The 20,265-nt window shown below is 44.2% G+C and overlaps 1 protein-coding gene across 1 annotated transcript in view; it reads right to left on the reverse strand.

Moving 5' to 3' along the window:
• Nucleotides 1-20,265, reverse strand: part of DYNC1H1 (dynein cytoplasmic 1 heavy chain 1) — a 96,042-nt gene that overhangs the window by 67,066 nt on the left and 8,711 nt on the right. The window contains exons 2-9 of the mRNA XM_017892252.1: nucleotides 12,619-12,706; nucleotides 8,906-9,079; nucleotides 8,413-8,668; nucleotides 7,913-8,099; nucleotides 5,183-5,454; nucleotides 4,864-5,091; nucleotides 1,460-2,536; nucleotides 580-759 (exon numbers count right to left, since the gene is read on the reverse strand). Of these exons, the coding sequence (XP_017747741.1) occupies nucleotides 580-759; nucleotides 1,460-2,536; nucleotides 4,864-5,091; nucleotides 5,183-5,454; nucleotides 7,913-8,099; nucleotides 8,413-8,668; nucleotides 8,906-9,079; nucleotides 12,619-12,706 (2,462 nt within the window). The remainder of the gene's footprint in view (nucleotides 1-579; nucleotides 760-1,459; nucleotides 2,537-4,863; nucleotides 5,092-5,182; nucleotides 5,455-7,912; nucleotides 8,100-8,412; nucleotides 8,669-8,905; nucleotides 9,080-12,618; nucleotides 12,707-20,265) is intronic.

Raw genomic sequence — 20,265 nt, forward strand, 5'->3', positions numbered from 1 at the left:
AGGGCAAATAGGAAGTTATCAAATATCCAGCAAATAAAGGGAGCACCTTCCCCCCCTCTTATCTCCCTGCTTCCAACTTAAACTTGATGTGAGTGCTGACATGCAGTATCATAATTCGGTTCCTTTTGTGTGTGTGTGACAGGGTCTCACTCTGCCACACAGGCTGGAGTGCAGTGGTGCAATCTCGGCTCATTGCAACCTCCGCCTCCTGGGCTCAAGTGACCTCCCGCCCCAGCTTCCTGAGTGGCTGGGACTACAGGTGCTCGTCACCACACCTGGCTAGTTTTTTTATTTATAGTAGAGATAGGGTCTTGCTATGTTGCCCATACTGGTCTTGAACTCCTGGGCTCAAGCGATCTGCCTGCCTCGGCCTCTCAAAATGCTGGGATTACAGGCGTGATGAGCCACTGTGCCTGGCCACAATTCAGTTCTATCATCAGTTAAATGAGATTTTGGAGGGGAAGTGAACTATCACAGATAATTTCCAGGGAAAAATACTTTTTAGTGACAAACTAATAAACTTACTGGAGGGTAAGCAGAAGAAAAAGGAGGAACACGTAAGCAAATTCTAACCCTTACCTCCATGTCAAGCTTGTTGACCCAGATGGGCAAATTGGAATAGGAGTGCAGATTTAAGTCATCCACTGCTTTCTGGACTCTGTTCAAGATCTCTGAGAATGTCTTATGGTCATACATACAAGTTTCCAAGGAACGGACCTCTAGGTCTATTTTTTCTTCAATGATCAGCAGATCATCCACCTGAAGGAAGAAATATTTAATATTTAAAACACCCACTCACACTCTATTCCTTTATTCTCACACAACGTTCTCCTCAGGTATTATACATTGACAAATGCTCCAGGCAGTTCTTCCATAAGTAGCTAATCCTAGCTGCTGGGGTGAGAACACTAATCCCCACTCGCACGTCCTTGCAGAGGGAAGGAAAATGCATGGAGCCTCCCCAGCTTCTCTTCCCTTACTCCCACTCACGGGAGGGGTGGCCTCTGATGGGTAAATCTGGGAGAAGGAAATAAACGTGCTCCATTCAGCTCCTCCTGTGACTGGTGAGCCAGCCTCGCTGTCGCATGCATCTGGTCTGCTGGCAGCCGCAGGCTCTGGGTAGGTCATTAGCAGGCCTCCATGGCTGCAGACCGAGAGCCTGCTCTGCATTCAGTTGTATCAGCAACAAAACTGCATTCTGCTCTCTGTCAGACTCCTGTGTCCTTTAGCTCTCCACTTGTTTCTAAACTCAGGTTGTTACTTAATGGCCTCCCTGAAGCCCCAGCACCATCTAACAGCCTGGTGAGTGTACAAAGGGTCATCCTCCCTTGCAGCTCACATGGCCATATGCTGCATCAACCATGCATGCCTTCTTCGGGAGACCTAGTGTTTTAGCTGAGTTCGCTATTACCGTGCTTCATTCGTTACCAGGACACCTGAGGATTACACAAGAGCATACCTTTTCTTGGAAGTTGAAGACAGTCTCTGCTAAGCGCTGTACATACGGGTCAAGTTTGTAGGATTCCCACACCAACGCAATGCCTTCTGCGATCAGGGCCTGCACTTCCTTTTTCAAGCCAGCCACCAAAAGCGAAATGGTGTTCCGCTCCTCCACCTTCTCGCAGGTCCGTTCATAGGTACGAACGCTCTCAATCAGTGAGATGGCAAATGGGTAAAGCTGGTTTGCTTGATGGGCTTTGTTCACAATCGCCAGTGGGACTCGGAAACCAAGCCACTTGAGGTTCCGGACTTCTTTGGACAGTGTGATAATCTCAGGAAGAAAGTTAACTTTCAGCTTAAGCACATTTCCAGTTCGGCCCCGAACCCGAGTACTTTCAATAGTGAAAATGCGCCCCGAGACACCGAGGTTGCGCTGCTGCACCTTCCTCGCCCAGTCATCAAAGATCTCCTGTGTGTTGAGCTTCATACGGAAGCTGTCTCCATCCTGCTTCAGCTTCTGCCCCTCCACGTGATTTTCCCAGCCCTTGCCAAGGACGTCTTCCACCCGCTTCATGTAGGCTGTCAGCTGCCTGTCGATCTGTTTAGCCCAGATGATAGACCCCGACACGGGGGGCAAGTCACGAACGTGACTCATCTTACAGGCCTGACTCTGTGGGTACTGGACCTTGAACTTGTCGTGAAGAGACTCGATGTCATCTTTCACACGCTGGATCAGCTGGGTCTGGTATTCGCGAATGGCCCCACGGATGTGAGGCCTGACAAACAGTGCATTAAACCTGGAGAAAATCCTGAACATCTCGTTGGCATTCTTGGCTGTGCCAAGCTGATCTCGAAGGCGAGCAGTGATCCGGGTCTCTACTCTGTCGATCCTCTCATCGTACCTCTTCATCGCAGCCTCCCAGGCTTCCGTGCCCTCTTTGGAAACATCCAGCCCGTCCACTTCCTTGACGTTCTCATAAGCAAGGTTTACTTCCTCAATGGCATTCGCATCTGCAGCATCAAAGAGAACCTCAGCCACTTTCATATCTTGGGGTTCAGGGACCTCTCCTTGATTCTGTTGTGCAACTGCTGTGACCTAAAGGAGAAAGATATGTAATCAAGAAATGCTGACTAATGAAGGCTTTAAAATTTATTTTAAACTGGGCGCAATGGCTCACGCTTATAATCCCAGCACTTTGGGAGAGTGAGGCGTGTGGATCACCTGAGGTCAGGAGTTCGAGACCAGCCTGGCCAACATGCTGAAACCCTGTCTCTACTGAAAATACAAAAACTAGCCAGGCGTGTTGATGCAGCCCTGTAATCCCAGCTACTTGGGAGGCTGAGGCAGGAGACTCACTCGAACCCAGGAGGTGGAAGCTGGAGTGAGCTGAGATCACAACACTGCACTCCAGCCTGGACAACAGAATGAGACTCTGTCTCAAAACAAATAAATAAAATAAACTTTATTTTTATTTTTTATGAGACAGGGTCTCACTCTGTGCAGCCTCTAACTGCTGGGCTCAGGTGATCCTCCCACCTCAGCCTCCTGAAGTGCTGAAATTACAGGTGTGAGCCACCATGCCTGGAAGACTTTTAAAATTCTGTTGTATATACCACACAAAAGCTACCAATTAGTAATACGGATTTTTAAACTTTGAGTCAAACACTTTAGAACCACAACTTAGCAAAGCCAAGTAATATACTACAGAGTATATTTTAACTCTGCACTACAAAGGTTTTTCAGACAATGTGGTTTCATTGGACTAGATTTTTTTTAAGGAAGAATTAGTGAAGAAGAATGAAAGACAGGCCGGGTGCAGTGGCTCACACCTGTAATTCTAGCACTTTGGGAGGCCAAGGAGGATGGATCACAAGGTTAGGGGTTCAACACCAGCCTGGCCAACATGGTAAAACCCTGGCTCTACTAAAAATACAAAAAATTTGCCGGGAATGGTGGCACGTGCCTGTATTCCCAACTATTCGGGAGGCTGAGACAGGAGAATTGCTTGAACCTGGGAGGTGGAGGTTGCAGTGAGCCAAGATCATGCCACTGCATTCCAGCCTGGGCGACAGAGCAAGACTCCGTCTCAGAAAACAAAGAAGAATGAAAGATAAATTCAGAAGAAAAAAAATGTATAAAGAAATTACTCATTTAATTATTTTAATAAATCTCAGGTGTATGTAATTACTATCCATATTTTACAGAAGAGGACTCTCAGAAAAAGACATTAAATAAAGTGTTCCAGTCACAGAGCTACTAAATGGTGGAATTAGGATTTAGAACCCAGGAAGTCTGACTCTAGGGTCCTTGCAAGATGGGGGAAGGGACAAATGGATGGATAACACTAACTAAGATTTGGATGGGCTGGGCGTGGTGGCTCACGTCTGTAATCCCAGCACTTTGGGAGGCCGAGGCAGGTAGATCACTTGAGGTCAGCAGTTCGAGACCAGCCTGGCCAACATGGTGAAACCCTGTCTCTACTAAAAATACAAAAATTAGCTGGGCATGCTGGCTGGCAGCTGTAATCCCAGCTACTTGGAGGCTGAGGCAGAATTGCTTGAACCCCAGAGGCAGAGGTTGCAGTGAGCCGAGATCATACCACTGCACTCCAGCCTGGGTGAAACAGTGAGACTCAGTCTCAAATATATATATATATACACACACACACACACACACACACAAACACACATAAATACAGAATCATTAGATCCTAAGGACAACAGAAAGAAGTAATTTTTCAAAAAACACATTAAAACAATGCTTACGGGCAGGGCGTGGTGGCTCATGCCTGTAATCCCAGCACTTTGGGAGGCTGAGGTGGGCGGATCATTTGAGCTCAGGAGTTCCAGAATAGCCTGGACAACATGGTGAGACCCCTCCTCCACAAACCACCCCCCGCTACACACACAAATAAATTAATAAATTAGCCAGGCATGGTGGGGTGCGCCTATAGACCCAGCTACTCAGGAAGCTGAGGTAGGAGGATTGCTTGAGCCCGGGAGGCAAAGGCTGCAGTGAGCCAAGATCACGCCACTGTACTCCAGCCTAGGTAACAGAATGAGACTGTCTCAAACAAAAACAGGCTGGGCACACTGTCTCACGTCTATAATCCCGGCACTGTGGGAGGCCGAGGCAGGTGGATCACTTGAAGGTCAGTAGTTCAAGACCAGCCTGGCCAACATGGTGAAAGCCTATCTCTACTTAAAATATAAAAAATTAGCCGGGCGTGGTGACAGGTGCCTGTAATCCCAGCTACTCGGGAGGCTGAGGCAGGAGAATCGCTTGAACCCAGGAGGCAGAGGTTGCAGTGAGCCGAGATTGCGCCACCGCACTCCAGCCTGGGCAACAAGAGGGAAACTTCATCTCAAAAAACAAACAAACAAACAAAAAAAACCCACAAATTTTTAGAATGCAAATCGTACCTGCGGCCTCAGGACCCTGACGATAACAGCTCTCAGCTGTTCATGCTGGCGTCTGAATTTCCTCATCTGGTCAAGGCGAGCCTGCAGCTTCCTGTGGGCAGGGTTGATACGCCACACCATCTTCAGATTTTCTTCCCTTTTTCTTTTGACGATGTCTCTCAACAATACCTGGAGTTTCTCATACTCATCATCCCAAGTCTGAAAAACCTCAAAGCATGCTACCATAACCTAGGATATAATTTAAAACATGAGGCTCATTATTAAGACATATTTTCATCTAAATGTCTTGAGGTTAGTTTTCTTATATATTCAAACTTACTTTTTCAAATTCTTCATAAGCAACATGCATCAATTTCCTAGTGCCCAATACTTTGAGTAACTGAGAACTCAAGTCTCTGGAAATTGCCTCCACTAAACGCAGCGCCCTCTGAATAGGATATTTTGTGTTTCGGATCTTTCTCAAATGGGTGAAAATGGCAACAAGCGCCTGTCTTATTTTGTCCAGCTCCGTGGCAGACAGCAAATCATTCAGAGGGAAATCTTTCATCAGAGGATTATAGTCATTCACAGTTTCCAAAGCCTGTTTTAGACCTATATTAACAGAGAAAGAGTTAATGGTTTTCACATAAAGTAACAAAACTAAGTAAACTAAAATATGCAATTACAATGGAACATTTTGATGTTGCAAAAGATCTAGCAAGACAAAAACCATGACACATTTGAAAAAACGTTATTAACAGGATAACCCTAGTGTTGTTCCATTTTTGCTTATTTAAGAGTACGAGCCAACTTACATACACTCTAAAGGCTGAAGGTGGCAGCCTCAGAGAATTTACCTTGCTTTGTTTTGCTTTCTATATCAGCGGCCTCCAACATTTTTGGCAACAGGGACCAGTTTCATGGAAGACGCCTTTTCCACAGACGGTTGGGGGGGCAGGGGGGTGGGTTGTTTCCAGGTGATTTGAGAGCATTGTATTTATTGTGCACTTTATTTCTATTATTTTATTTTATTTTGTTTTTTTGAGACGGAGTTTTGCTCTGTTGCCCAAGCTGGAGTGCAGCGGCGTGATCTCGGCTCACTGCAACCTCCGCCTCCCAGGTTCAAGTGATTCTCCTGCCTCAGTTTCCCAAGGAGCTAGGACTACAGGCGCCCGCCCACACACCTGGCTAATTTTTTGTATTTTTAGTAGAGACAGGGTTTCACTGTGTTATCCAGGATGGCCTTAATCTCCTGACCTCATGATCCGCCCACCTCAGCCTCCCAAAGTGCTAGGATTATAGGCATGAGCCACCGCACCCAGCCTATTTCTATTATCTATTATTATTATTATTATTATTACATACTCACCATAATGTAGAATCAGTGGGAGCCCTGAGCTTGTTTTCCTGCAACTAGGCGGTCCCATCTGGGGGTGATGTGATGGGAGACAGTGGATAGATCATTAGATTCTCATCAGGAGTGCACAATCTACATCCCTCGCGTGCGCAGTTCCCAACAGGGTTTGTGCTCCTATGAGAATATAATGCTGCCACTGATCTGACAGGAAGCAGAGCTCAGGCAGTAACGCTCACTCACTGCTGCTGGCCTCCTGCTGTACGGCCTGGTTCCCAACAGGCTGCGGACTGGTACCAGCCTGGGGGTTGGGGACCCCTGTTCTATATTATTTTAACATTCTATCAGTCACAATTCAGTTTAGAAGAACTAAAATTTTACCCGTGAGAACATTAAAATTTAAGATTTACATTCATGGCTTAATTTAGGTGAATGTATTACTAACTACGGACATGGAATCACGAAAGTGCTTGGATCCTAATCTATGTATTGACTTTCTTTGGCATAAGATCAAAAAACGTATTAGGCAAAACACAAAGGTTTCAGAGGTGTTAAAAAATCAAAGTATACATTTCAGCATAGCGAATGTGCAGGTAATGCGTGCAGTGTGATCTAAGTAACTGGAAGGTTTCCACTTGCAGTTTCCTCTAAGACGTGGGTGCCACACGTTTTTGGGGGAAGTGAGAACACGACAACTGCTACTGTCTTAATTACTTGTTCTAACATGTCTTCTGCGAGCACAGAGTTGAACAGAAATGCCTAATAATGCCTCCTGTCCAAACACTGTAGAGCTAGTACGTGCTCACGCAGCTAAGTTTTAAAGTTTTTAAAAGAATTTAAAAATAATAATAATAATGACTGTGCGTGGTAGCTCATGCCTGTAATCATGGCACTTTGGGAGGCCAAGGCGGGAGGACTGCTTGAGACTAGGAGTTCAATACCAGCATGGGCAACATGGCAAGTCCCCATTTCTACAAAAATTTAAAAATGAGTTGGACGTGGCGGTGCATCCCTGTAGTCCCAGCTACTTGGGTGGTTGAGGTGGGAGGATTGCTTGAGCCTGGGAACTCCAGGCAGCAGTGAGGTATGATCATGCCACTGCATTCCGGCCTGGGCAACAAAGTGAGACCTCCATCTCTTAAAAAAAAATAAATTTTAAAAAGAAATAAAAACAAAACAAAACAAAACAACATCACTGGCACTGTTCTCCACTCAGAAAACTAAATTCATTTTGGCCACTTATCAGAATAGGAAGGAAGACAAAGAAGAGAACGGGGCAAGTAAAAAGAAGAAGAGAAAGCGGTACTGACTAGTTCTTTTTCCACAACCCTCTGGGCAGACAGAACTGCTTTACTGAAACCACCTTCTCGCCTGGCCTGTCAAAAGCGCACCTGACTTTGTGCCAATAGTACAGCCGACTCATGGAGACGACTCATGGGGCCGCGCAGCGGGGAAACGAGAAGGAATCTGTGCTCGCACCTAGAGACTGCTTCACGTTCTTAAAACCCCTGAAGGGAAAGGGGAAAGCTAAGTGTGTAGGAGAATAATTTTCATTACTTGGAACTGAGGGAAAGATAAGATGTGATGTAAAAGAGGAAATCGTTAAAAATGACAGTGCATCTATGAAAACTATAGTTTTCATTTAAATTATCAAGTAAGATCTCATAAAAGCCAGATCCACAACTTACTGATCAGATTATTAGTTCTAGTTGTTACCTGTGTCAGTGTCAAAACTGACGGTGGCATGGAAGCGCTTGCCATGTTTCAAGATATCCAGAGTCAGGAGAACTTCCGGGCTCTCCCGTTTCTCCTGGATGCGGTATAACGCACGTTCCAAGTTTAGCCAAAAACTAATTTCCTGTAAGGCAGTTCCCGATGCAGGATCTCGATCCAGTTTGGTCACCTTTGAAAATAAAATAACATCCAAGGGTATTCACTAAACAAGGTAGAAAAGATACCGTTAACTAAACACACGCATTACAACTCAATTTTATGCTCAATGCTCTATCAGGGTGCTGACTGAGGCAACCTCACACTGTCCCCTGACCATTCCACCTAGACCAAGGCTAGTCCCGCACTGAACAGTCTCAGGACCAAGAAGAGGCACCACTAACACGCTGCCACGTAATTCACCTCACTGACAAAATCCAGATCAGCTTACCCAAAGATATTAAAGAGTAACATATTTTACATAACTTTCAATCCTGTGCTCTTACTTTTTGAATTTCTCGTATCCAGCGGTTGACTCCAGACTGTAACTGATTAAGAAATGTCGGGTCTTCAACCTTATCACCAAAGTCTGTAACTTTCGGCTTTTCTCCACGCTCATAGCACTGTTTTGCAACATTGGTGATGATGGGATGAATCGGCAGGCTGATTTCTGGAATTTCAATATTTTGTTGCAAGTGAAGCAGTCCCATTTCGAGTTCTGCAATCTTCTTTTCAACCGAAGGAGCCATCTTATCACCATCCCTGAAATGACATTGCATACCTCAACATTTAGTGTGCTATTGGTCTCCAAGGAGAGTCTATCATTGCAAGTCTGTCAAATAGCAACGACACACATCCTTATTAATGCACAGGGTTTATATCCCCTTGGTTCACTAGCTTTACCCTCCCAATTCCCAAGTTTTACACCACGTTCTACACTATCTCGTGAACATTAAGTGAAATATAACATTCAAACACACAGAAGAAACTGGTTTTTACCTGTCTGCCTTGCCAGACTCTCTAATATAGGACTTAAAAAAAGGAGCCACCGCATTGCTAATGAAAGAATGCAACGTTTCGTAGGGCGAGTCTTCACTGAGTGTAAGGACCCGGAGCTGAGAAGAGACGGGTTTGTCGGCATCAATCACGGGAGTACGTTTAATGAATGCCAAGCTAAAAAGAAAAATAAAACAAGAAATTAGGCAAGTTACACTCCTAATTAGGCTTATTAACTTAAAAATCATACTAAGAATATACTGAAGTGTCGTTTTTCTAATAGTGAAATGCACTGCTTGTCTTTCTTTAGTACATACGTGAGAGCTACTGAATCAAGGTTATGGTTATAGAACGTGAACAAGCACGAAACCAGGCAAAGTTAACTTGTCTCATACATGGGTTGAATTCATAATATTGGCCTAAAACTAACCTGTCCTAGAAATACAAGTTATGAGCCAAATAGTACTTAAATCTGATCTTACACTAATTTGTAACATTTATTTACTGTACTAAGTAAACACAAGTTGCTCGCTGGTTAAAGTGACAAGAGAGCATTCCAGGCTCCCTTTAGCCTGGTCCTACTCAACTCTTCCTGTTTCACCTCCTGCTATGTATCCTCTTTCCCACCCTGAGACACCACTTAGACCAGATGTCCCATTCCCTAAACACATCATGTCCTTTGTGCCTTTGCTTACGAAATCTATATTCATCTGCTGAAATTCTAACCCTCAAAACTCAATTCCAGTGTGACCTCTTCTGTGGGCTTCCCCTAATCAGAAGCAATCTCTCCAATCTTCATGTTTCCATTGTATTTTGACAAGTATTACAATTAGTTACGTATCTGCCAATCTTTCTCCCAAAGACAAGCTTCTTGAGAACAGGAAGCAGGTTTTATTTCTTTGTGTATTCCTCCATACTGCAGGTTTTATTTGTGTATTACTCTATACCTACTGCCACACCTTGTGCACAACAGGCACTCAAAGTTTGTTAAATTAATGCCTTTAAGGTAATTAATAAAATTTGAATTTTCTAATTCCCTTGCCAGTACTTTATACACAATACTTCATTGGCCAGGTGTGGTGGTTCACGCCTGTAATCCCAGTACTTTGGGAGGCTAAGGTGGGCAGATCCCTTGAGGTCAGGAGTTCCAGACCAGCCTGGCCAACATGGCAAAACCACATCTCTACTAAAGACACAAAAATTAGGCCGGGTGCAGTAGCTCACACCTGTAATCCCAGCACTTTGGGACGCTGAGGTGGGCGAATAACTTCAAAAAGTTAGTTGAAAACTTCAAAACCCCATCTATACTAAAAATACAAAAATTAGCTGGGGATGGTGGTGCATGCCTGTAATCCCAGCTACTCGGGAGGCTGATGGAGGAGAATCACTTGAGCCCGGGAGGCAGAGGTTGCAGTGAGCCGACATTGCGCCATTGCACTCCAGACTGGGCAACAGAGCGAGACTTCGTCTCAAAAAGAAAAAAAAAAAAATTAGCCAGGTGTAGCAGCAGGTGCCTGTAATCCCAACTATTTAGGAGGCTGAGGCAGGAGGATCACTTGAGGCTGGGAGGCAGAGGCTGCAGTGAGCTAAGATTGCCCCACTGCACTCCAGCTCTGGCGACAGAGTAGGACTCTGTCTCAAAACAAACAACCCCAAAAAACTTCATGTAACTGTAAAGTAAATGAAGCTTTCTGATGTAACATATTGAGAAAGAACGAAGTCACAATAGTATTTCTGCCAAAATCGTATAACCTGAATCTAAACATCAGGCAAACCCAACAGTTCCATGAAGCTATTCATTTGCAAATGTCAAACATGTCAGTGTCATATAAGGTACACAAAGGCTGAAGTACTACTCCAGATTAAAGGAATTTAGAGTGACAAGAAACTAAAGTGTGATCCTGGACTGGACTCTGAATCAAGGGAAAATTACTATAAGGGACATCATTGAGACAATCTGAACATGTACTATAATTAGAGAATAATACTGTAGCAATCTTACACTTCCTGAATTTGATCATTGTACTGAGGCTATGAATGAGAATGTCCTTGTTCTTAGGAAATACACACAAGTATTTAGGGATAAAGGAGCATATTGTCTGTAACTAACTATCAAATGATTCAGGGGAAAAATGATAATGCAAAAGTGGCAAATATTAACAACTGATATCTGGGAGTGCTATATACTATTCACGCAACTCTTCTGTAACCTGAGATTACTCAAAGTAAGTTAAAAAAATGCAGAATCAATTATGACATTTACATATTTAAATCTGGATATGTCTACTAGGATACATTAGCACAATCCTTCTGAAAGGTGGAAAATCTGGTAACATGCATTAAAAATTTTAATGTTTTGCATGTGAACTAGTAATGCTGTCTTTAGGATTTATCCTAAAAAGAATCAAACCTGTACATAGAATGTTTACTAGTTATTTGTAATAATGAAAAATCAGACATCCTGTTGTCCCCTGGTGTATGTGGGAAATTGGCTCCAGGATTCCCCTGGGACACTAAAATCTGCAAATGTTAAGTTGCTTATGTAAAATGGCACAGTATTTGCATATAACCTATGCACATCCTCCAGTATACTTTAAGTCATCTCTAGATTACTTATAATCCCTAACACAACATGAAACTATATAGTTGTTACACTAACTGTTTTTTACTTGCTTTCTTATTTTTGTACTATACGTATTGCTTTTTTCCCGCAAATATTTTCTATCTGTGGTTGGTTGAATCTGCAGATGTGGAACCACAGATATGGAGGGCCGACTGTGATCTGAGAGTATTATCAGACATGCTACATATATTATAGCTCGAACAGAAGATAAATGCCATGATATGGCAATTAAAAGGACAATATTTTATAATTTATATTGTCTTGGAAATGCTAATTTGAAGACATGAAATCAAAGACACTGAATTTAAAGACCAGAAATCTTTTGAGCGTTTTCTTTTTTCTTTTTTGAGACGGAGTTTCGCTCTTGTTGCCCAGACTGGAATGCAATGGCACAATCTCGGCTCATTGCAAACTCTGCCCCCGGGGTTCAAGCTATTCTCCTCCCTTAGCCTCCCAAGTATCTGGGATTACAGGCATGCACCACCATGCCCTGCTAATTTTGTATTTTTAGTAGAGACGGGGTTTCTCCATGTTGGTGAGGGTGGTCTCAACCCAACCTCAGGTGATCCACCTACCTCAGCCTCCCAAAGTGCTGGGATTAGAGGCGTGAGCCACCATGGCGGGCTTGAGTGTTTTCTTAATGTGTTTGCCTGAGTCAATTAAGATTTACATTAATTTTAGGCCAGGCGCGGTGGCTCATACCTGTAATCCCAGCACTTTGGGAGGCTGAGGCAGGCCGATCTCCTGAGGTCAGGAATTCAAGACCAGCCTGACCAACATGGAGAAACCCCATCTCTACTAAAAATACAAAATTAGCCAGATATGGTGGTGCATGCCTGTAATCCCAGCTACTTGGAAGGCTGAAGTAGGAGAATCGCTTGAACCCAGGAGGCGGAGGTTGCAGTGAGCTAAGATTGCGCCATTGCACTCCCGCCTGGGCAACAAGAGGGAAACTCCATCTCGAAAAAAAAAAAAAAAAAAAGATTTCTATTAATTTTCTTAGTAAGAATTTCCGAGTTTGAAAAGAAAAAAGATTCATATTAATTCTCACAAATTTATAATCTGAGATAATGGTAATATTCATACTACTCACCTATTGGATTTAACCCCATAATGAATGTCTATGTTGATGTTATAGGAAATGAATTCTTTTTCTTCTTCTCCTTCATCACCAACGTCCTCTACAAATCATAATAAATATATCAAATTAATATCAACATTTCCAATTTCTTATTTATCAACTGTTTAGACAATGACTATCCTCTCCCCACTCCCAACCTGACATATCAACACCTACATGACCTGGCACTATTTTTCCCTTCCCATCCGTTTTTTTCCTCACTCCTGACTTTGCTGTGTGACTCTGGGCAAGGTGGCTGTCTGCGAAGTGGGGTAGTGTGGGCATGCCAGGGCTTCTGCAAGGATAACTGAGTTGGCGCTTGAACGCACTGGAACAGGGCCTGGCCGTGGGCAGTGCTAGCCGCTACAGGCTATGGCCAAGTTCTCAGCGTCTCATCCCAGGAGGCTCATCCATTGTGCTTCAAACACAGAAGACACTTTCCGCCCCTGCTCTCAAGAATATTCTGCTCAGCTGTTCACTCAGCACCACCTGTGTGATGGGCATTTTACTAAGCCCTTTACAGCTATCATATATTCAACCCTACGGAGTTGGTGTGACTATGATTATCCTTGTTTTCTCCTTAAAGAATATCAGTAACTTGCCCACAGACACTTGGGTGGGAAGCAACAATGGGAGAATTCAGAAGTTTGTGATTCCTCGCCACGATGTAGCATGGCCAGTTTTCATCCAGGCCAGGCCCAAGGCAAATCCCAATCGAGAAAACTATCAAGAAACATCCCAGGCTGGGCGTGGTGGCTCACGCCTGTAATCCCAGCATTTTGGGAGGCTGAGGCGGGAGGATCACAAGGTCAGGAGATCGAGATCATCCTGGCTAACATGGTGAAACCCCAACTCTACTAAAAATGCAAAAAAATTAGCCGGGCTTGGTGGCGGGCGCCTGTAGTCCCAGCTACTCAGGAGGCTGAGGCAGGAGAATGGTGTGAACCCAGGAGGTGGAGCTTGCAGTGAGCCGAGATCATGCCACCGCACTCGAGCCTGGGCGACAGAGGAAGACTCCATCTCAAAAAAAAGAAAAGAAGAGAAGAGAAGAGAAGAGAAGAGAAGAGAAGAGAAACATCCCCAGGGTCACCGAGAAGCATTCGTCTAGCCTTGCCCTCTGCTGCACCACAGCACTTAATCTGAGTCTGCTCTGGGTTTGACTTCTGAATGTTATCTTCCTCCTCACCTGTGAGCTCTTGGAAGGCAGAGACCACGCTAGATTCCACACAGTACAACATGCACATGGTAGTCATTTTCAAAAGTTTAAGAAGGCTGGGTGTGGTGGCTTACATCAGTAACCCCAGCACTTTGGGAGGCTGAGGTGTGGATCACTTGAGTTCAGGAGTATGAAACTAGTCTGGACAACATGGTGAAACCATGTCTCAGTTTTTTAATAATAAAATTTAAATTTAAAAAAGCTTACTGGAAATTAATAGTAAGAGAGCCTCAAGAAGCATGTGAACCAAATTTCGAAATTAAAATCAAGATTGAAAACTAGAAAAGTATAATAGAAAATAAACCTCTACATCTAGTACTAATCCACGCGATGCCTAAGCATTCTAGTCAAATTATCTTTGCAATGATGTACTGTATGAAATATATATTGGCAAAAATTACAATCTAATGGAGTGCAGTGGCACAATCTCAGCTCACTGCAAGCTCCGCCTCCCGGGTTCACGCCATTCTCCTGCCTCAGCCTCCTGAGTAGCTGGGACTACAGGTGCCGGCCGCCACGCCCGGCTAATTTTTTGTATTTTTAGTAGAGACGGGGTTTCACCGTGGTCTGGATCTCCTGACCTTGTGATCCGCCCGCCTCGGCCTCCCAAAGTGCTGGGATTACAGGCGTGAGCCACTGCGCCCGGCCGGTTCACCTTTTAAAAGTCATGTAACAAAGGGAAGGCTAGGCGCGATGGCGCACCCCTGTAATCCCAGCACTTTGGGAGGTCAAGGCAGGTGGATCACCTGAGGTCAGCAGTTATGAGACGCAGCCTGCCAACATGGAGAAATCCTGTCTCTACTAAAAATACAAAATTAGATGGATAGCCAGGCATAGGTGCACATGCATGTATTCCCTAGCTATTTGGGGAGGCTGAGGCAGGAGAATTGCTTGAACCCGGGAGGCGGAGGTTGTGGTGAGTGGAGATCAGCACCACTGCACTCCAGCCCAGGCAACAGAGTGAAACTCCATCTCAAAAAAAAAAAAAAAAAAAAAAAGAGGCCGGGCGCGGTGGCTCAAGCCCTGAATCCCAGCACTTTGGGAGGCCGAGACGGGCGGATCACAAGGTCAGGAGATCGAGCCATCCTGCTAACACAGTGAAACCACGTCTCTACTAAAATACAAAACTAGCCGGCGAGGTGGCGGCTCCTGTAGTCCCAGCTAATCGGGAGGACTGAAGGCAGGATAATGGTCGTAAACAGAGAGGTCGGAGCTTGCAGTGAGCGAGATCCGGCACTTGCACTCCAGTCGCGGGCGACAGAGCGAGACTGCGCTCAAAAAAAAAAAAAACAAAAAAAAAAAAAAAAAAAGAAAGAAAGGGCAGTAGCTTTAACAGATCAAGTTCTATTGCTTAGAAGATATGTGACCTTGAGAAAGTCATTTTTCTTTCTCTGGGCTTCAAATTTGTGAGGTGTAAAATGGGCGGTGGAACAGGCAGTAGAATATTGAGTTAGGTGGTCTATAAGGTTTCATTAAGCACTAAAAACTATGAAACCTGGTTATATAGGGTCTGAGCAAAAGCTATTTGCTTCCTTAGTTGTTGTTTTAAAAATCTTGCTTCTTCTGCAAGCATTTTATTTTAATTAATTTATTTATTTAGAGATAATGTCTTGCTCTGTCGCCCTGGATGGAATGCAATGGCTTCATCAGAGCTCACTGCAGCCTTATCTTCTGGGTTCAAGAGATCCTCCTGCCTCAGCCTCCCAAATAGCTGGGACCACACGCTCAAGCCACCACCTTCAGTGGATTTTTAAAACATTTTTTAGAGATAGGGTCTCTCTATGTTGCTCAGGCTGGTGTCAAACTCCTGGGGCTCAAGAGATCCTCATGCCTCGGCCTGGCATTACAGGAATGAGTCATTACCCCCAACCCTTGCTTCCTTAGTTTTAAGATGAGACAAATACAAAATTCACACTAAAGAGTATAAAATACTAGTCTATCTGGCCAGGCGCAATGGTTCATGCCAGTAATCTCAGCACTTTGGGAGGCCGAGGTGGGCAGATCACTTCAAGTCAGGAGTTCAATACCAGCCTGCTCAACGTGGTGAAACCCCATATGTACTAAAAATTCAAAAATTAGCTGGGTATGGTGGTGGGCGCATGTAATTTCAGCTATATGGGAGGTTGGGGCGAGAGAATTGCTTGAACCTGGGAGGTAGAGGTTACAGTGAGCTGAGATCAGTCTCAAAAAAAAAAAAGTGTACCTATCAAGAGAACAATAATTATTCCAAATTATTGTTTTGGATATATTTGAATATAATTTTAGGAAGAGGAAGGAGTAGGCGGCAGAACATTCTAGTATGCCAGATACTTGCTATTTTTTAAAATGACCATTAAAAAAACTAAAGAAATCAACCGATTTTTCTAACCACTCAAATGTGGCTAGACCACAAGAGAAATCACATTGCCTGAAAGCAGCCACACGATTACAACCTGTAAAATGCAAGCAGAGAGAATAAAGAACTATCTCCAAACTGAAACAGCTGTCAAAGTAGTGCGATGATTTTCTCCCTCAATCTTCTGAACTTTCCATAACATTGCTCTACCACGTATATAAAATATGCCATCAAAATAACACCAAAACAATACACAGAAAATAAAATTAACATTCTATAAAGATCAAAGGAAATCACTGATGCAACTAAAAATATGGCTTTTTTAACTCTGAATCATTTCTTCCCCCCCCATAAAGAGTCATCACTGGTACAAATAAAATAACGCAGAAATCGTGCAGTCAGGACACAGCATCTGAGCATCTGGCCTGCACTTCCTGATGCAAACCGGGTTAGGGGAACTAGGCGCCATTCCAAGAGATGAGTCACTGCTGTGTGGCGAGCGGTCTAGCTCTGTACTGGGAATACTGCAATGCAGTAGAATCTGCCTCAGCTCAGGAAGGCACACCCGATGACATAATCCTCAAACAATGATCATGCAAATAGATATTCCCTGCTGCTTTGTTCAATTCTAACTTCTCTTGATAATAACTTATGGAAGTCGCTATGAATCAGTCACAGAAAACATCTTGGACAAGTCTTTTTGTGTATATTCCCTATATAAAGACACGGATCAAACACAGTTGAGTATGTCTGACTCTCATTTACAGTCACACAATTTAGGACATTGTTTCAAAAACTGCCATCAAATAATAATCTGACATTCTACTTTTCTTTCTTTCTTTTTTTTTTTTTTAAAGTTATTCAGAAGAGGAAAGACACTTGATTATTAATTCTTAATAACAAAGAGGCTGTTAACCCTGTTATATTTAGAAGCTTACATACAAACACAATCTGCAAGTTTGATTAGTTAATATCGCTTTCAGTAAAATTTGAATCCATTTCCTTATGCTTGGCAGTTACTAGTTGATACAAAGTTACTCTTAACATGTAACAGACCAGTACTGTACTATCTGTCCATGCAGTCGAAGAATCAAAGTACTGGGCCTGCTTCATGAGCTCCTTCCCTGCAAGCTACACTGACACATTACAACAACTTGTGAACACTTTCTTGGTCAACTTCTGAGAGTTTATTGAATTTTTAGAGATGTTCAAAATGGCATTTAGCACTAATGTGTGTATACTTTTATTCAAAGACAGTTTAATGTATTTCAAACTACTAGTAATTTGTATCATTCAACTATGAATTATGTAAGTATTACATCTGTTTTATTTTTTTTTGAGACACGATCTCACTCTGTCACCCAGGCTGGCGTGCAGTGGTGCAATCACAGCTCATCACAGCCTTGACCTCTCTGGGCTCAAGTGATTCTCCTACCTTAGCCTCCTGAGTAGCTGGGATTACAGGTGTGCATCACCACACCTGGTTAACTTTTGTATTTTTTGTAGAGACAGGGTTTCTCCATGTTGCCCACGCTGGTCTTGCTCCTGAGCTCAAGTGATCCGCCTGCCTCAGTCTCCCAAAGTGTTGGGATTACAGGCGTGAGCCACTGCACCCAGCCAGCATTATGTCTCAATGAAATATAAAAACTATGCAATTTCGATTACTTTAAGAACTATATCGGCCGGGCGCGGTGGCTCAAGCCTGTAATCCCAGCACTTTGGGAGGCCGAGACAGGCGGATCACGAGGTCGGGAGATCGAGACCATCCTGGCTAACACGGTGAAACCCCGTCTCTACTAAAAAAAATACAGAAAACTAGCCAAGCGAGGTGGCGGGCGCCTGTAGTCCCAGCTACTCGGGAGGCTGAGGCAGGAGAATGGCATAAACCCGGGAGGCGGAGCTTGCAGTGAGCTGAGATCCGGCCACTGCACTCCAGCCTGGGCGACACAGCGAGACTCCGTCTCAAAAAAAAAAGAACTATATCACCCTCGACTGGGCTCAGTGGCTCATGCCTGTAATCCCAGTAGTTTGAGGGGCCAAGGTGGGTGGATCACTCAAGCTTAGGAGTTTGAGACCCATCTGCGCAAGACGGTGAAACCCAATCTCCACAAAAAATACAATTAGCAGGGCGTGGTGGTGCATGTCTGTGGCGGGAGGATCTCTTGAGCCCAGGAGACCGAGGCTGCAGTGAGCTGAGACTGCACCACGGCACTCCAGCCTGGGTGACAGAGCAAGACCCTGCCTCAAAAAAGAATGATACGGCCCTCTCCTGAGTAGACAGGGCACACCCTCTCAAAGTTTGGTGAACGGGCAGTTGGAAAAGGGACAAAGCACACTGGTAAAGTGCCAGGTGAGGCTGCCCAACTCCTGCACCCTTGCTCATTCACTCATGTACTCTTCCTTTCAAACTTTCTCCCAGCCAGAGAGCAAATCTCTTCCTGGTCTCGAAGCCATTCATTTCCTTTGGCCCACGTGTACCACCAAATTGCATGTTAAATGTTCCTGGGGTTCTCTTTATCTTTTGTCTTCTTTCCCTTTTAAAATTCCAAACATGGGCTGGGCACAGTGGCTCACGCCTGTAACCCCAGCACTTTGGGAGGCTGAGGCGGGTGGATCACCTGAGGTCAGGAGTTTGAGACCAGCCTGGCCAACATGGTGAAACTCCATCTCTACTAAAAATACAAAAATTAGCCAGACATGGTGGCACATGCCTGTAATCCCAGCTACTCAGGAGGCTGAAACAGGAGAATCACTTGAACCCAGGAAACGGGGGTTGCAGTGAGTGGAGATCATGCCACTTGCACTCCAGCCTAGGTAACAGAGCAAGATGCCGTTTCAAAACAAATAAATAAATAAAATAAATCCCAAACATACTAATAACACATTATTCTGGTCAATCACTATTATACATGGCCTCCCTTTTTTTCCTGCCTTAGTCTTTCCCTTTCTTGTCTCTGGTGCTTTCTCTTGTCACATGGACTTCCACCTTTTCATCCTCCTGAGGGGCCATGACTTCTTCACCATAACCACTCCCTGCTCTGGTACAAGGCTCAGAACATGGTGAGAAAGAGCATTCTTCTCAACCTGAAGACTTCCCTGTAACATCATTAGGAGTATGAAGGGAGCACGAAACCCCATATAATATTTATATTTAATGTAAACTGGAGTTCATTTTGATATTTCCAGAAACGAAAAGAGAAAAAATTTTTAAAAACCTAGCAGGTTATTAACACCTAAGGAACTTAAGACTTGGTACTTTTCAAGTTACTACTAATTCAAAAGAAATGACAGATACCAAGGCACTGCAGAGACGAGTGTTTAGCTTTCAGAACCCTCCTCAGAACATCCTTTTCCCAACTGTGTCTTAAAATCCTAGGGTTTTGGTTTCCTCACTCACGAAGGATGAGGGCTGGACTAAATCTCTCTTGTTGCTCCCAATCTGACATTCTCCAATGCTGACACACAATTCTCATCCATGTTTACTTTTTAAAAAAAGTGATAACTGTTTTCCCTTTGCTGTACATAAATTTCACTTAGCATGCTACACTGCATGTTCAAATTTATCTTGCTGCAGACCATGTCCCCCACAGTGTGCCGGCATGGGGCAGTAAGAGCCTCCCTGACGTGCGGATACCACTGAGTCCAGAGCCTGGTAGCTAGGTTTGTTCTCTCCTTTTGAACTGGAGGCCCCTGGTGCAAACACGCACTGCCAGATCTTCGGTCAGGCCAGGAAGCATCTGAGTCTGCTCCCCGTCTCTGTGTCTGCTGGAGCTGGAGGTACTGGAGCAACACTGTATGGCCTGTATCTGGCACTGTTCAATCCAGATTTTACTTGGGACAGAAAGAAGAACTGAGCGCCCTAGAACAAACTAGGTCACAGGGATCAAGACGAGTTCTACTCAGTGAATATGGATTACAGTAAACTGAAGAAAGAAGATTTCTAAATAAAATGTTTCACTATAAAGCTGCTTTAGGGCCGGGCGCGGTGGCTCAAGCCTGTAATCCCAGCACTTTGGGAGGCCAAGATGGGTGGATCACAAGGTCAGGAGATTGAGACCATCCTGGCTAA

Source organism: Rhinopithecus bieti, unplaced genomic scaffold (genome assembly GCF_001698545.2).
Source record: "Rhinopithecus bieti isolate Rb0 unplaced genomic scaffold, ASM169854v2 scaffold_20150, whole genome shotgun sequence".
Taxonomy (NCBI): domain Eukaryota; kingdom Metazoa; phylum Chordata; class Mammalia; order Primates; family Cercopithecidae; genus Rhinopithecus; species Rhinopithecus bieti.